General features: G+C 46.5%; 1 protein-coding gene across 1 annotated transcript in view; it reads right to left on the bottom strand.

Moving 5' to 3' along the window:
• The window catches only part of prex1 (phosphatidylinositol-3,4,5-trisphosphate-dependent Rac exchange factor 1), a 73,184-nt gene extending 55,715 nt beyond the window's left edge, over positions 1 to 17,469 (bottom strand). Inside the window, exons 1-3 of the mRNA XM_079273247.1 lie at positions 17,133 to 17,469; positions 831 to 896; positions 462 to 584 (exon numbers count right to left, since the gene is read on the bottom strand). Coding sequence (XP_079129373.1) covers positions 462 to 584; positions 831 to 896; positions 17,133 to 17,276 — 333 coding nt within the window. The 5' untranslated portion in view covers positions 17,277 to 17,469. The remainder of the gene's footprint in view (positions 1 to 461; positions 585 to 830; positions 897 to 17,132) is intronic.
• Positions 17,470 to 18,543: the final 1,074 nt, after the last annotated feature.

The raw sequence follows: 18,543 nt of genomic DNA, 5'->3' as shown, positions 1-18,543 counted from the left end.
AGTTCAAACAGAGGGGAGCGGGGGGGGGGGGGGGGGTGCAGAGCGGAGAGGAATCTTTGGATGGAGGGATGGAGGGGCAAGAGAAGGAGATGGCAGGAGACAGAGACTGATGAAGAGAGACTCTTTTTGGCTGACAGGATGCAGCCTGTTTGGAAAGGGAGGAATGTAGTGTGTGTGTGTGTGTGTGTGTGTGTGTGTGTGTGTGTGTGTGTGTGTGTGTGTGTGTGTGTGTGTGTGTGTGTGTGTGTGAGAAAGAGAATTAAAGGGCATTTTCACAGCAGGCTTTGCACGCTTTCCCTGCATCTGTGGTTACGCGTAGCCTATGAAAAGAGTTTGTGAGTGTGTGTGTTTTATGCGCAAGGAGGAGGAATTGCATGCATGCAACATGTAACTCCCACATGCGTGATCCGTGTGACCGTCTGCTGTTTGATGCCAGTCTGTGTGTGTCATGTGCTACTTACAAACTGCAGGAACACGTGTCCCAGTGCATGCTGGGGATGGGGATCGGGCTGCAGACCGGACTCCACTGCAGACAGCACCTCTTTGTGCAACTCCAGGATGTCCTCAATATTTGAAAACAGAATCTAAAAACAGGGAGGGTGGGAGGGACAGGGTGATGTAAGGGGAGGGGATGCAGAGGAAGGAAGAGATAAAGAGGCAGGGTGGAAGGAAGTGAGGGAAAAGGCCAAGGAAGTGACCAACAGATGGACGGAGACGTGGGGGAAAGAGAGCAAATACCATGTCTGAGATTCATAATATAAAAAAACCCAATCATTTTAGAAAGAAGCTTTTGGCTTGTTTTTTTTGTAGTATTTAAAGGCCGGCCATACCTTGACATGTTCGGGTGAGAGGCACTGTTGGTCCTCTGCAGTTTGTCGGATTCTGTGTAAAAATGCCTGAAGGGGAAACAGAAACAGAGCAGGTTTAAGAATAAGTCTTTTTTATTGTTGACGACTATTTCCATCTATGAGAACAAAAGCGTGGTGAGTTTGCTGTTATAAACAACAAGTGGAGGCTTTTAAAAAAAAAAACCTGTGTGCGTGTACACACAAGCGTTGCCTGGGAGTGGAAGTCCAGCTTCCCTCTACTCGTTTAAAAAAAAAAAAAAATTTATAACGAGTGCGTATGAGCTCTTTGCTTTGAGGAAACAGATACATACATGAGCATAAAACACACAAGCCCTTGAGCGACAGAGAGCCACATGCACACTCACATACTTAAGGGAAAATCGCCTCCACAAAGACGCATCACAGTTATTTCACTATCCCTTAGGTATTGCGTGTTTGTCTTGTGACACTTCAAGCTCACTGCATGGCTCCGCTGTCGAGGAAGCTAATGCACCTGGGCATCCAGCTGGAAGAAAGAGAAAACACAACTGCTTAATTGTTGCAGCGTCTGCACACACCACTTCACCAGAGACGAATGCAATAGGCTCACGTCAAGTTGGGCTTTGCTTGCGTGTGCGGTTTCGTCCATGTGTGTGCACGCGCCTGCCAATCCCGACTTTGAAAGAAGGGTGCAGAGAGGGGGAAGTGAATGTGCAAACAGCTTATTTTATTCTCTCTTCCCCAATTCTCTGTCTGTCAGACACAACCTTCCTCCGTCTGACTGGCAGCCTCATCTCCAGACACCGATACTGTCGGCAAAATGAAAGAGAGAGAGATATGAATCCCCAAACCAAATAAAACTCTACTCCTGCAGCCTCCTTCATCTGGCAGGCTCCTTCCTGCATGTCAGAGCCTCAAGTGTGAAAAGTGATAGTGTGCCACACGGATGAAGGGTGGAGAGGAACCGCTGGGTTCAATGATGAATGTACACCTGAAATGTAAGTGTCACTGGAGAATTCTGCTGTTGTTTCTAAAACCTTGCAGCTGATTCACGCCTGCCTTTAAAGCTACAACGACAGAAGCGGCGCAATGATCGACACTGCCAGGTGAAAGGGTCAGTGGTTCTAGTGGACTCTTTCTACATTCTTTGTTCAGGTTTTGAGATCGTCTTTGTAGTAGATTTCCTGCCTCACTACAATGACAGTAAACATGTTTCAAGCAGCAACAGCGTCTCAGTGGTGCTGGATGTTTTAAAAATCAACATGTTTCAACCCCGTTTTACTTCTCGGTGTATCAGTGTTAAATAAATGGTGAACAGATTAAAAGGTAGAACATTTTCCTACAAGAGATCAGGCAATATCCAAACAAAGAATTCTTGATCATTTTAGTTGACGCTACGTTTTGGGTGGGTACTAAATCCAGGCCAAATGTACTTAATTGGACAATAAATAGTCGGTATAAAAGCGGTTGGCTCTGTGGATTATCAAGAGCAACCCAGAATGTTGACGAGTAAGAAAATCTGGGATTTTTGCCGACAATATAAAGGAAAAACCCTTGAATGCTCTACAGTCACACAGAACTACATGAGTTACTTACAGTAAGTCCCTTGCCTGTAATGAAAGACTGACACTTGTAATCACACATTTGCTCTAAAGATAGAACGCAGCCAGCCGAGCAGCAAGCTGCAATCATATCATTTCCTCAGAGGCCGAACACGTTGTGAGGATTGTCTCCAGTAATTTGTTGTTTTTTTATTGGCTTTTGCGTCGGTTGCACCAAAAATAGAAAGCAAAGGTCCTCGGCAGCGAGCTGCGACCTCGCTAATTAAGACCAATATTAAAGGGAAGCGGCAGTTGTCGTGTTCTTGACTGGACAATGTTAGGACAGTGGGCGGGAACTAAAGCATCCAGACTTTGGAGTCATTCTCTGTGGACACCTACCATCCAGGACGGGATTCGCTGTTTTTAACAAAATGTGCCACACAGATGTGGCCATCAGCAGGGAGGATGGAGGGAAGGAGCAACAAAGGGATCCTTTCAGCTCAGGTCTCGCCCCGTGACATGGCCATTCTCACCCAGGGTTGTGTTGGCTGTCTTCATTGTTCCGTCACAAAGCACACAGGTTTATTTGAGGGAGAAGAAAAAAAGATGGAGCTCCCTCTGTCCACAAGCATGACAACAGAGCAGAGCATAAACCGGGCAGGCGCTCCAAGCATAGCGCAAACGTTTTACAGTCTGGACTGTACTATTTGGTGAGCAAACGGGAATTTGAACCGAAACAAAAGCATTATGGGTATAATTGGAAGGATTTTGACATTTGATGGACGGCAGTTCGTTGCACTTTGAAAGCAAAGCATCATAATTGGGCAATCTGCAGTCTGGACTTTCGTATTCAGCTACTTCTGGAGTCCTTAACCGTAATGACCACCGGTGAGAGAACAGACAGATCAGTCATACGTGGCAGAAGTTTTGAGGTCCACGGCCTGAATCTGTAACTCGGCCAAACTGACAGGTTACTGATTCTCACAGACGAGTAACGCGTGATTCACACACACACACACACACTTCGATATGAGATGAATATTGAAAAGAGCCATCCTTTCCACAGTACGCAGCTAAGCCAGTTGTTATTGGAAAAGGAGAAGAAAAAAATCAATCATGAAAAACAAACAGCAGTCATGAGGAGCACTGTAATACGCTACCCACTGGGCACGCTCGTTAGGTTCATTGCTTCTTAATGAACATGCTGAGAGGCGGTTGGATGTTTGCTTTCTAATCTCCCGTCTCAGGTGACCCGGCTGCCTCTTTTTCCTGACATCGCCACATCGTGACCAGTGAGCCGAAGGGCGTGTAATCACGTTGAGTGGAGGATCAGACATTGAAATATACTATGTACATGTATGACGGGGCGACAATCACTCAATAACAACTCTCTCTCGTCTGTTACTGAGCTCTGACTGAGCCACAGGTGACACACACTTGGCTTGTTTTATCTTGTGCACGAGATGCCCAGCTGCCTTTTCCGACTCCTAAAAATAGGGATGACATCAATCAATGTGTTGATAATAGTCTGTGAGATGGGACACAAAATTCGCTTTTTGATACCCCCGTGCTCATAATAATGAGTCAGAGTGTCTGCACTTGGGGGGGGGCTCAGCTGCTGCACACTGTGGTCTCTTGCCACAGGGGTGATGGGCTGTTGAGAGAGGGGGGGGGGGGGGGGTGGCTGCTCGTGATACAATCCCACGGGAGGCTGGCAACGCAACCGTGATGGAGCTTCTTCTTAGACCACAAAGTGGCTGCCAAGCACGACACTAATGCAGAATTACACCACTACTATTTCAGAGTGGGAAAGCAGCCAGCAGCCAGGGAGGTCACGGTCACGAGTTCCAGAACAACAGAATGCTGTCATGGTTAAAACAGCCATCTATACATTATTCATGTGGTGGCTTTTTTTCTGAAATATAAAACTTTAAAGTTATCTCATCATGGAAAGCATTGTAATCTTGAACATTTTGCGAAATATTTCACTTATCAGTCATAATAATATTTGGCAGTTTCAGGAGACAGAATGTAGGTTTCGCACTTTTTCATAGAGACAATGTACAGATTAATCTCACTCTAGTTGTTGAAGAGGAACCAATAACATTCTTCCTAGTCAGACCTGCTTATTTTCCTCATCGAACACTTCTTCTTCTTCGTCGTCGGGCCTTTAATATTCTGCGCTGCAGTTGTGCAAGCATTACAGCACTGACGTCACTGCCAGGACTCTCCAAGTTCTCTCTGTTGCTCAATAATTGTTCTCCATTATTTCCTCCTCAATCACCCTCCAAAGTGTGCACAAGCACTTCAGACCCATTCGTAACAGAAGTACCTGCAGCAGCACACTATCAAATCCTGACACCAAATGTCACTTCTTAAAACGTATTGGCTTGGTCCAGGCAGGTGGAACAGTGTGATAATGTAAATGTCCAGAAGCCTGTCCTTAAGTATGCAGTTGGACATTTATACCAGAAAAAGAAAAAGGTGAGACATTCAAAAGGCTGCCTGATCTCATTTAAACAGCAAAGTGCAATCCTACATCACTCCAAGTCCTCAGAAACAAGCCTGTGTGCTTTGCATAGCGTATTAGCTCTTTGTTAGCATCTTCACAGGCACACACCTCTTCCTCTGCCCTCATTTAGAAAGACAGTTGCACGCGGGTGTTTTTCACACTTGTGAACTTTCTGTCCTTGACGCCGTTTGGCCCAAGAGTTCGGTAAGTTAACTCAAGAGTGAAACCTTCCGTCGAAGTTCAGAGGCAGTTCGGAAAAGGCCCTCTCAGACTCAGGTCCACAACACAACGAGTGTCTGGTAGAAGTCTGCACTGCAAATGGACTTCCTGGTCTCCTGACCACACAAAGGAAAAGCCGGGAATTGAACTCCTCCTCTACCTCATCAGCCACAGCTGCTTTGGCCCTGGTCACACAAGGGTCCTGCCTCATCATGAAGATGCTGCTTGGTGGACACACACACGCTGCATTATGACAGGACATGACTGACTCTGCAAAGAGTGCATTACTTTTGCACTTCTGCTATCGAGTGTGAAGAACAGGTCACATTTTGGTGTCCCTTGCATCAGCTCTACTGAAAGCTGTCAAACGTGCTACTTGCTGGGCCACGTGCCGCAAAGCTGAGTCACTGTCCGTTTTATTGCAGCAACTTGTGCGCGAGAAAGAGTGAAGACAATTTTTAAAAGCCCAAACTGCAACAGAAGAAGTGCCCATGCATGCCTTCGTCAGTGTGTGTGTGTAGGTGTGTGGCAAGCAAACAGGAAGTGAAAACAGAGCAATCGCACTGAACAAAAGCCGACACTTTATTTTTTTGAAGACAACCAAATCATTGACAAGTTAGTTTTTCCTTTTCAGGCAGATATACGGCGATTGGACTCAGCGGGGAGGGAAAACAAACGAAGCAGTGCCTCTCGACACAAAAGCGGCAGATGTTGCTTCGGAAAAAAGGAAGTGTGGCTTTTGTGTGAAGGAAGTATGTGACATGTTTGACTGGCCGCTAACTCGACTGCGTTTTCCTAAAGTTAGGTCTCACAGATTGGCGCTAGCATGCAACCAAACTGTGACAAACAAATAAATCACTGTGCGCTTGAAAAGGGATTTAAATGATGGACTTCACCCTGAACTTTGTGGCGCAACAGCCGCACTGTAATGAGAACGCTGTCTATGTGTTTAAGACTAGATGACTAGAGGGAGACCTAGCTATTTATTATGCTATGGATTGAAAGGAACGGACGGAAACACAAAGCATCTGTTTTGATTATTTACACATGATGTCGTCGCCGCCCATCGTAGCACTTGGCAGGCTGAAACCCCCCCCCCCCCCCCCCCCCAAAAAAAACCATGTCTACCCCAACATCCGGCATCGCCCGCCACCCCAGACGGTGTGATCACTGTTTAGGACGGTTTTGCATCATATGACCAACTGCCAAAGGGTCAGATCTGTGTTGAGGGGGTGGGGGGGCAAAGAGGGGCCAGACAGTAAGGTGTGAGGATACAGATGGACCATATGCTGGTGCGGGTTCAGCGTTCGCTCCACTGGACAGGGAGCAGGAGGCCTGCTGCCTTAGCGTCTGCCGCGTCTGCCTCTGAGCAGAGCTTTCTACCTGCAGCCAAGCCAACTACGCAACACATCTTTGAGTCAAGGCAAATTGGGCTGACTCACAAAAATACACACCACTAAACACAGAACTACACTTGCTTAACAAGTGTCAGATCTTACCAATCGAAAATAATTTCTTAAGGCGAGAAACTTCACGCGGTCACAATAACAGAAGGGAAATAACGAGAGAGAGAAGTAATCGTCAAACCAGTTGCGACATGAGAGTAAGTCCGGCGAACAGTCAGGGAACATTCAGGCTGCTGAAAGGGGATGTGTGGCCTCAGGTCACTCACAGTCAGGACCCTTTGAATTTGGATGTTCACATTCAGAGAAGGTCCTCCACATGACATGGGGATTAATGGATGCCTGTGGGAGGGATGTGACAAAACATATCTGTGGCTGTAGTCACAAGAACAACTGAAGAGATGAGAAGCGATACGATAGAACTTTATTAATCCGGAGGGAAATTCTTGTGCCAGAGATTGAAGTTTAAGAAAAAAACAGAATATAAATCTAGACATGAACGATAGAGTAATAAGTATTAAGTGTATAAGAAGTAAGTAAGGTAAACGTGGTAAAACTAAAATCAACTAAAAAGTTAAAGTGTTTAAGAAGTAACACTAACAACCGTGCCTAATAGAAACTGAAAAGTTATATTGCACGTGAAATAAATAAATAACACATTCATATCCACAGCCTAGCATATGAACGAACACAGACTATATGTCAACTAGATTTAGAAACAAATTGACCTATGGGCCAGTGTATCAGTATCAGCATCATTTACTGTAAAACCATGTTCATTAACCTGCATTTGGTAATATATGTATACCATGTCATGAGCAGCTCATAACTGAATCAGTATACTGGGCCTGCTGCTCTCGCTATAGCAGCTTCTCCATACTGGGACTAAAGATGGTGTTAATGGGGACAGAACTGGGACGTTTCCCCGATTGCCCATGGCTACATCAGCATTCAGCAACAATGCTGGACATCTCACTCAATTCAGATATCTCACAAGAGCCCCCCGTATATCAAGCACCAGCTCTAACACTTGTCATGGTTTTTTTTCCTCTCTCCAGAAGACCCTGAGAGCCCCCTTTCAATGCTCTGCGGTTCCCACACCTACTGAAACAACCCTCAAACAAGATCCCAGATACACAGATTCAGGACTTTTTCTATGCGTGTTCTCAGCAGTCTGTACCCCTCCTTATCAGAGAGAAAAACAACAACAAGCTAACAAACAATGAGTCCATTAAGGGGCTCTCCTTTTGGGGGGGGGGAGGATTGGACTGACCGGCCACAAAGGGGGACAGGGCAGTTTTGGAGAGGGGACGGGGGCCGTTTAGGGCTCGACGTGGCATGAAATTGAATAAATAAATAAAGAAGTCCCCTCTTTGTGGGCCGTGCGCAGCGGCGCCAGAGAGCGGGCCCGCGGCGCTGCCACAATGAGGGGACCCGGGCAAACCTTAGCGGACTACTTTCTCCCTGAAGCCGTAATTCACATCTTTCCCCAACCATCCAAAGAACTCCCTCAGCTCCCCCTCACCCGCCCAACCAGTCGCTCGCTGTCGTCCAAGAGAAACCCTTTTTGGCAGAGCCAATCACCAAAGCACAAAGTCTTCTTTGAGTCTTGTCCAGTTTTTTTCTCCCACTCTCACTCACTTCCGCTTTGAAGGACTTTAAACTTCAAGGCTCTTTGAGTCGCTCACATGGGCGGAAACCGAACACTACAGGGGGATGAGACAGCGTCTCCACCACAGAGGACCAGAGACTTCCTGTTGAAGACGAGGCCCTCGTCAGCTCTGTTGCATTAATGGATGCGTGATGCACATGATGAATATGCAAAAACCATTTCAATAACACTTGTGATGGAAAAAAAAAAGAAGAAATCACTCAGGACGCCTGTATTCTGGATTGTTTTCATGGAGTTTCACGGCCTCAGACATTTAAATCTTCTGAGCATGCCTAGTTTTTATTGGACAAGTTGGCACTGAGCATGGGGGGGGGGCGTTTTCCCCGTCTCATTTAGCTAGATGCTCCCACTTTCACAGTGGCTGCACGTAATTAATGTTATAAATACCCGCTACCATATCTCCACTTTTCCAGGTTGTTAGGCAGCTTCTTTCACACAATTACAGACTCGCTCTCATCACACATCTATAAGAACCAAAGACACTCGTGTTTATGCAAATGTCTTGTGATGCATTAATGTGCTGGAAGACATGTCGACATATTCGTTTCCCCAATTTGGCCACTGATTGTTAGCAGCAAGCTGTTCAGACATCCGCTTCAACCTGTACATCTGTTAGAATGACATGTTTATTATATACAACTACGGCTGAAGTTTCTCTTCACGGGGCTCGTTCAGCTTCCATCTCGGCCAATCAACAGACTGAATTCCATCTCTACCAGTGCTTGACACAGGTTTGTCTATGTGTCCTTTTTCTAAGTGGCTTTCCTGTCGAGGGGTGACATGTGGCGATAACACAGCGGACCAGATTGCAGAAGCCATCTGGACGGGAGTTTTCCGGTGCCGAAGGACTGGATCAGAGTGTGGCGTTGAGTGAGCCATCGGAGACATGGGAAGCTTCCGACAGACCCAACGGGGAAAAAAAAGATGCGGCACGGCTGATCATTTAAGCTACATAAGCACTTTGCCCAACATTTTTCCATAATACCTGGACACGCGTGTCTCAGAGCAGTTTTCTTTCATACTTACTCTTAGTTTGCAAAACCAACACCAAGAATGCCACATGTGGCGTTCAGCAGGCCAGACATAAACACTGTCATGGTCACAGACGGAGAGAAAGGTGGGAAAGAACCAAATTAGTGTCCCATGCCACACAATAATGGTCATTTGGCCAAGCAGGAGGGAAGATCATAGAGGGCACCCACTAGATGTGACTATGTATTTACCAACCAGATAGAGAACAGTATTTAATGGGCAGACAGGCGGCAGATAGTTAAAGCCCTCTCTGTCTGAAAAAAGGTCTCATTTTACCTCTGAAAACACTGATGCTACTGACCAACATTATATCTCAACTTCTCAGCCACTACGGCATTAGCTTCCACTTCAAAAGGTGATGCCTTTGGGGTCGTTTTCATTCACAACATTCCGACTCGGTGCAAGAAAACAGCACAGCCGAGAGATAACCGCGTGGAATGTAAATTGTGAGACTGAAACACGTGTCATCACATGACAAGAGAGTGCAGTCCTGGTGAAATCCCCATCAAAACAAGGGCTCCATTCACTAACAGGATGACGTCACATATCCATCCTGTAAAATGTAACGGGTCATGTAAATCAGGGCAGACATTTTTTTTTTTTTAAATGGCTGTAGTAATTCATCATGTCAGAAACGTCGTGCCGCTTCCTAAAAGCTTTCCTGTCGGCGCGTGAGAACAAAATCATCGCAGTAACAGCCCCGGCACGTATGACTCAGGCCTTTAGTCATGCCACGTAAGTCGGCAAAATAAAAACGTCATCGCATACAACAGAAGGCCTCAAAACAAAAAAAGGCCGCCAGCGAACCAGGCCCCAAGAATTTGTCAGCAGCTGTCGCGAACAGTTAGAACAACAGAGTGGGCAGCCTCTTTAACCCGTGGGGTTAAATAACGTAAATAGGCGAAGATCCCCACTAATTGGTGAAGTGAAATGGTTTATCTTCAAAGTGATGTTCAACAAAGTGACAAGAAAATCGAAGCATAAGACTTCCCCGAACGAGCTAGAAAGGTGAATCCAGCAGCGTCCCGTCTTCCCACCACCGTCACATCGTTCCACCACTCACTCAGGCTGTCGCACGCGGCACGCTCTACTGGCTGAACACGGCGCCATTAGACACACCTTTCATTCACATTTTTGTCACAACGCGTACACCAGCAGCGTGTCAAGAGGAAGTGAGAATGCTACATTAAGAGCAGACCTGAGAACAAAGTAACGGTCCAAAGAGACGAGAATGAACCGGAAAGGACCCTCGAGTGATGAGAAATGAAGCCAATGCTGAAGTGCCAAAAGCGGCAGTTCTACGAATGGCGACTTGAGGCCACACCGGACAGTGCCATGGTAGTCCCGCCCTAAAGCATACCCTGTTTCATGGTCTATTTGACTCTAAATGGATCATAATTTACGAAATGAACATTATGCTGGATTGAAGAAGACTTGAAACTAGAGATTGAGACCATAAATTCATGTTTACTGAGGTAATAAATCAAGAGAGAAGTAGAGTCATTTTCTCATAGACTTCTATACAATCAGACTTCTTTTTGCAACCACAGGAGTTGCCCCCTGCTGGCCAGTAGAGATGATGCAAGTTTAAGGCACTTAAAATAAAACATGTTTGCAGCCTGGTTTTAGTCTCTATGGCTAATATTCTTTTTTTTTTTTATGCAACTCACCCGTTTGAATTATATTAAGGCTTAAAGTTGGGCATAATTGAGGGCGTGGCCACTTTGAGTGACAGGTGGGTACTGTACCACGTCGCTAGTTGCTACCCGTCTGCTCTGGTGAGTCATCTCCATCTACGATCCACCTCTTTACCTTGATTTTTTAGAGTCGGGATGTCTCGTCACTGCCAAGATGGCGACGACCAGAGCCACCCACTTTGAGCATCGCTATGGCGCTTCAGAAACCGACGGGGTGACGTCACGGAGACCATGTCCGTATGTTAAACAGCCGATGGTTTTATTAGTAGGAAAACACGAATGAGATAGACTGGACATCAGAAACCTCTTCTGTGCCATGTGACGAGACAAAAGAAGACCTACTTCAGATTGTGTTGGGTAGTGTGTGATGTGTGTGTGGGTGTGTGTAACGCTCCTTCTTTGTCCCATTGTGCCGTGTGAGCAGCTTCCTGGCTGGACAGCATACAGGCATTTACCCCGACCCGCCCTGATCGGGCAACACTTCAGCAGCCCTGTGATCTAACCCAGACTTTATCAAACGTCTCCTTCTTGACATTTAAGAAGCTCCGCGTCTAGGCGCTCTGTGGCTGTTTTGTTGTTCGTCATTTTCCTCTGAGAGGCAAATGACCTCTAACCCTGAAAGGAACCATGCATCTGGTTGCATTTGAGAAAGAAAACAAACATTGTAAGCCCGCTGCCACGGCTCCAAAACCACATAGGAAGCTCCTGGGGAGGGGGGGATTCTATGCAAAGTCACTCTGTAGGTATCCCTCCATCCTATTCATTCTCCCTAGTGTTCCACAAAAAACATGCTGCACAGCTACTGGACCCAGTACCCACCCTGAGAGGGTGCGAGTCCCAACTTTGTCCGAGTCATGATCTCCGCGGGGACACCAGAGATCTCACGTTGCCGCGCTTTTACAAGTCAGGCCGGGTCACCCGCTGTATCGCATATCAGCCTGTTGACAAGTGCTTCACAGAGCTGTTCACATACACAGTGGGGGCAGTTCGTGGTTGCCGTTTGCTCCGGTCATTAAAGAAAGAATGCTAACCTGATGTCACGCTGGTGACTTCTGGTTTTCTGACATTTTCTCACCTCCACACAGCTCAGAATCCACTGCTGAATAGATTCACCCTTAGTTGCGCAACCATTGACAGAACTACTCAAAGGGAAACACTTAATCCATTAGATACATACACATCCCAAAAGGATGCCATGTCAACATTCACAACATGTGGAGGGACTTTTCTCTAATGCTAATCCGTATCTATAAGAAAACATCTCTTGTGGAGAGAATGAGGGAGGCGCTTTTTCTTCTTCTTCTTTTTTTTGACATCACGCCTCCGGGTGTTACAGTGGTTTAGACTTGTTAAGTTGAATTCTTAAAATTCCTGCTGCAGTCTTATGCCTCAAAGAAGTGGCTTAGCGCACATGACTTATAAAAATACACAGATTAAGTTGGATACTGGCATTTACCCCCCCCCCCCCCCGTTTATGTAACACGCTGCATTGTAATGAGTTAGTCTGGCAAAGGCGGCACTGCAAGGTACCGATTATGCGGAGTGAGACGGACGGATGCACAGTGGCAAGCTAAAGCGGTGGCGTATGCATCGACCTCAGCTTAAGGTAGTGCTAGTGTGCAAACGTCTTGGAAACAGACGGCCTGGAGAGCGAGTACATTGTTTTGAACTCTTCCGAACCAAAAATCCAAAGCCAGTAGATAACATCTAGCATATCTTTTGCATATCTGTCCCACTCTAATACCTCTTTGTGCATTAAAAAAGATTGATTCATCTGTGAGTATAAAATACATGATGAGACTAGAGATTAAAGCCCAGTATTAACAGAACAAACCCTCACAGACCCCCAGCAGTCTGCCACAGTAACTACCTGCTGTTAGGACTGCACAGGGTTCACTCCTGCTACATATGTGATGTGTGTTTGTATGACTTCAGTTGGGCTGAGGTTGAACTGGAACCGCTGGCGTTGTGGCAAAGATGAGAGTTACAATCTGAAGCTATTTATACGCAGAGAAACTTCAGGCTGGTCTTTCCCACCGAATGGGGAGGGCTGGAGAGATGGAGCGGAGGAAAAACAAAAACAACAAAAAAAAGGAAAAGAGGTAGACGCAGGCTCAAGTTTGGAGAGGAAGCTCACGGCCGGCTTCCTGCACGTCTGTCTGTTTGGGCACCGGTCGGACGATGTGTTTGCGTCCGTTCTGTTTGCTCAGCAATCCTCGTCAACAGCGAGGTGGAGCTATTGAAAAGTCAAAGGCAGCGAAAGAGGAGCAAGAGGTGTGCAGCTTTAACAGTGTGCGTGCAGCCACACAGCAGAACACCTAACAGGCGGCAGTGTTAGACGATGCGTAAACTGGCTTGTGTGTGACCCCTGAAGCAAGGGTCAAACGGGGCAGGATTTCCAGATGTTTCCTATTATCCGACGAGACCTTCCTACTCTCAGTCTCACACTTCTCAGAACCAAGAGGGAAGGCCAAACGCTGACTGACTTATTGGCCACGCGATTCCGCTGTTGTCTTAACTGGACAGGATTCACTAAGACATGGGTCAGTGTGGTGAGAAAAAAAAACGTCAGACAGCTGCTTTCAAAAAGGCAAACCCCCAATTTTATAGTTTTGAAGGAAAATCCCTCTCGTCTACCGGGTATGACGCCACTGACCGTATTCCTGTCCTAGGTATCGCCTACATTTTGGTGGATCCTGACCGGGGAAAATCCAGTTGCCTGGATTAAATCAACAAAGCCCAGAAGAAAATCCCCACTAATCTTTGGCACTAAGAAATGATCGAGTCAGACACAGACAAAAACATGAAACGAGCAGTTATCACAATAAAACCTGGAATTGAAAAGGAATCGGCTCGCTGCCTCAAAGAAGCGATAGATTTGGAGATTCAGTTCGATAGCGCCGAGCAAAACTAATCCTCTAATCCCTCTTTTCACCCCCCCCACAACCCCCTTCTCACCTCTTCCCTTCCCACCGCCCCTGCATCCTTGCCTCCCAGCACGTTGGATGAGCTCGTTGGCGCTGGTAATTGCTGGCGGATGAGTGACATGCAGAAACGGCTGGGACGCCAGAGCCGGATAGCCTTCTCTTTTGTGTGTCGTTTGCAATCATTGCGATTGGGAAGTGATTCTGTACAGGGGGGGGGGGGCCTAAGTACAAAGGTAGGAAAAAAAATCGCAACGGAGAGTGATGTGGGCGAGTGCAAGCTACCATTCAGTCTGCCACTGATCAATTTCTAAAGAGGACATGTGGGGGAAACCCCAAAGAGACTGAGGGAAACCAAACTGTCAGGTGGAAACATAAGAAAAGAAGCTGAAGGGGGGGGGGGGTCCGACATAAATCATCTGCATCCAGAAAAACACCGCTATGGTGATGTTTTTAGGACTTCAAGAGGCAAGTATAAAAACACATCCAGGTATCTCCAGTGTGACAGCAGAAAATGTTTCAGTGATCTGCGCCGTGATGTCACTGCACTGACGTTCAACATACAACGACAGATGTTGTACATGTGTAACTCACAGAAGAAGCGTCAGAACATCATTCATTCTCCGTGATCGGTAAAACGGCATTGTGGGAAATGTAGGAAGCTATCTAACCGAATTCAAGGCAGTCACATTTTCTTTTTTTTCTCTTTTTTTTAAACGGCACCCGTGATCACAAAATAAGTGTTGGAAAACACAAATGACCGCTCTCACTTTTCATTCACTGCTCTAGCTTCTTCACACTGAGGGACTATGCACCCCCCACATACCTCTATTGAAACCATATGTTCTGAGCTCCCACAGACAGACTTCCCTTATCAACACCAACAGTAGGCTGCATGGTGACAGAGCCTGGCCTCCCGTGGAGGGATGGGAGCAGGCTCAGCTGGACCCTGGACGGGGAGAGCATGGGAGGGATTTGCAGCGGATCCGTGTACTCCTGAAGCAATCTTAGCTGCCGAGCCCCAATGGAGAGTCCTCCATATGGAGATTCATGGGTTTTGGAATAGTCTCAGTGCACGCACAACATACTGTATACTATCACATATAGGGTCCACTGATATGGAGCAGCGAGCTTTGGTGTCACGGCTCGGTTGCACAGTATGTGCCCATATGTGAAGATGACTTGTAATGGGGGCAATCTTGTGCAGCCTTCAAAGACACTTGTTAACCATAGAAATAAAAAAAAATCTACCAATTTTTTCGACCAAATCAAAGGATTTATTTAATGCAAGAAGTGTTATATAACTATTGTATTGTCAAACTGCAAATGTGCATGAATCAAAATAAAGCCTATGGCCTTATAACAAGGGAAAATGAGGACTAGCCTAAGTTCTGACACTTACATGTGACTGCAGAGTGTGTGTGTGTGTGTGTGTCTAAAAGAGCATTCTATGCAAAGACCCAGGTGATAACAGACTCTCTCTCAAGCCCGACTCCCCTCTGGCTGCACACCGTATGGCTTAAATCAAGACATGCCAATTGATGCGACGATGGGGAGGAGCGGGTGGAGGGCACTGACAGCTTTCAGATGTTCGGGGGGGGGGGTTCAGCTTCCAGACTTCTCTGATAAATCATTGGGGCTTTGTCTTTATCATACTGGCTTTGGTGGGGGGGGGGGGGGGGGGGGGGGGGTTAAAGCATGTCCCTCTGCTGCCTGGTCTGTCTTGTAACAGAAGATAAGCCTCGGCTGCTTCTTGCGGAACTGAGAAAGGAAGCAGTGCCACAGAGACTGGCCCTCAAAATGTTGTAGAAATCATCTCACGATGTGGGGGTATAATCTGGAGAAAGCAATGAATCACTGACTTGAACTCTGTATGATAATCTAATGTCTCCGCGACCCCCGGGCTACTGTGCAGACGAACCAAACTATTTCAAGAACTTTGAGGAAGTTCCTTAACGCGTGACAGCACAAGACAAAGAGGGAACCACGGCTATATTTGACAAAAACGCTTGCCAGATGTTGAAATTGGAGAATGAACAGAATCAGTGGCATGAAGAAACAGCAAGTAAAACATGACAGCAATCCTCCCAGTCAGCCGGGGGTTGGCAAAGCGAGTGAGAGGAGCCAGAATCCCGACCGGCTGGAGGGTTGTGTTTTGGAGCAGACCCTGACCTTTGACATTGTTGCGACAAAATAGGGGATTTCCTTACAGGCAGCAATAAAGCATAATAATAAAGTCAGCAAAACCACACTGACTTTGCAACAGCTGTACGCAGAAGTCACCTGCACGCATAAGTCACCTGCACTGTGCAAACACCACAGATGACAAGGCGAGGAGGAGAGAGACAACAACAAATGACAAGAGGTGACAAACGTGGCGAATAGCTTCCTGCAGGTGGGAGCCGTCTCTACACTGGTGGTAAAATGACCAGGACGTTCATTCATCAAAGGCAGCTAACGTGCAATGAGTGTGTGAGATAGTTTCCCATCTCTGTCAGGACAAGGGAGGTGTGGTGGTGTTGAATGCTCATGAATATCTATTTATTTGCAAAGCCAGTGTGGATTGAGGGCATCTTTGATTCTCTTGAACCTGAGGTTTAACACACAATGGAGAGGTGTGAATGATACACCCCCCCCCCCCAAACACACACACACACACACACACACACACACACACACACACACACACACACACACACAAATCTTCCCAGGAATGTGTTCCTCACATAGCGTTCATATGTTCATTGAGAGCGTAAAGCTAAGATCGCAGCAAGTTCGACACGTCTACGCCTATAACATCTCCAGCAGGCTGCAGCCTCAGAATAAAGCTGTCAATAAAAGTCGGCGTGGAGAAAAAAAAAGAAGAAGCTGTAAACCACAGATGCGAGATGTGTCTAACTCTGTCGCGTGCTAATATATATATAACAATAACATGGGGTTACAAAGTTAGGATGCAAACAGGAGCGATGCGTGTGTACAGAACGTCACGCCAAACCCAGGACTTCTTTCTGCTGGTTTATCGTCATACCCAGCCTGTAAACTACAGCGAGGGGAAATATTCAAGTCGATTTGTATCTCACAACGTGTGCCACACCACGCACTGTATATATGCCGAATGGAAGAGTGCAGCCTGTCGTTTCATACAATGTCACCAGTGGTCTTGACACAACGTGCATGTTTGTTCAAAATGAAAGACAAACGTGAATTGAAGAATTCGCGGTTGGGGTTTGGCGCAGCGTTCTGTCCGCGTCTGAGAAAGCAGAACGTGAGCACGAGCAGCGTGAAGGGGTAATGTCAAAACTTACCGACTGAAGGAAAAGCAGCGTCCGCACATAATCCCTCTCGGTGTTCAGTATTTCGTTTAAAACACAAAGCCTGAGCCGCTGCTGTCGGTCCGAGTCCTTGGTGGCGTGGACGCCGTTCTCGTGATGCCCGTCGTCCTCGTCCATGGTGCTAATTCAACCCGCAGAGAGGCTGCTCTCAACACAAATACTCTCCTCGTTCTGAGTATCCACACTTTGCAGAGTTTCTTTGCTTCAGTCCATCTCGCGGTTCCAAGTTTCCCAAAAAACCCTCGCGAGGTGCCACGCGCAAACGCAACGCACCGCACACACACAGGAGATAAAGTTTCACAGCAGAAGTACCGAAGCGACGAGCGGAGAGCCTCTGGCTGTGTGGTCGCAGCACCAGCTGAGCGACAGTAGATCCGTTCCGATTGGAGAGACCGCAGAGAGGAGGAGGAGACACACGCGCGCACACTGGGGGCCGCAGCTCACCTCTGCAGTGAGCACACAGAAACAAACACAGAAACATCTGTAACAGTGGTCATTGAGGCTTAACGCTACATTACTTTCCCTACAGTGGTTTAGCCTTTTTACAGAACATTAAAAATCACAATAAATAATGAAGTCAAGCCATTTACTAACTGGAGAACAAAACGGCAGCTGCACTGAATTAATTCAGCCTGTTTACTAGAGAATGTCGAATATGCCCGAGCAGGTTATAAATATTTAAAAACATGACATAAAAAACTAATAATGTAATTCACATCATACACACCGAGTCATAGAGTCACTGTATTGTTCTGTATTGTATTTCTACTCTTTTTGAATCCCACAACGAAATGTATGTGAGGCTAAGTGTAAATAACTTAACTAACGTTACTCCTTAGCCAAATGCAAATATATGCTAAAGACAGAAATAAAGGTCTTAATTAAAAGCTTTAACAATTTTTTTTAAAGCTCGTCTTTGAATTGAGGGTCACGACCTATAACGCTATTAATCATTTTAAAATCATGTTTGAGTAAGTTAGCTTGCTACATATTTTGGGTCATATTTTGGGCCTGTCACAGCGGCACCTGTAGCGAACGTTAGCTAGTAGCTAATTTAAGAGGACAGCGCCCTCTGGTGGATAGCGGCAACAAGCGGGTAACACGCTCCGGCACCAGGTCAGGTCTAAGAAAAACAAACCGCCTTCATTTGTAATTTGTTATAGCAGCACCGACTTTCCCATTTCGACTCTAATATGTCCATTTTGAACGCGGGCTCATTTGAGTCTCGTGCCTACATAGGTTTCAGGGCTTCTGGTCTCGCGCTAAAGCTGGATGTCGAGTCGATTGTATGTCCCTCGGAAATCCCAATATTATGTGTCATTTGGATCATGGATGCTGTTTTTTTGGTGCAGTATTTAATGAATTCAAACGGTACTTAAAAAAA

This window comes from Melanostigma gelatinosum (genome assembly GCF_949748355.1).
Source record: "Melanostigma gelatinosum genome assembly, chromosome: 8".
NCBI lineage: Eukaryota > Metazoa > Chordata > Actinopteri > Perciformes > Zoarcidae > Melanostigma > Melanostigma gelatinosum.
Note: the sequence above shows the minus strand (reverse complement) of the source record. Positions and strands in the feature narration are given on the sequence as shown.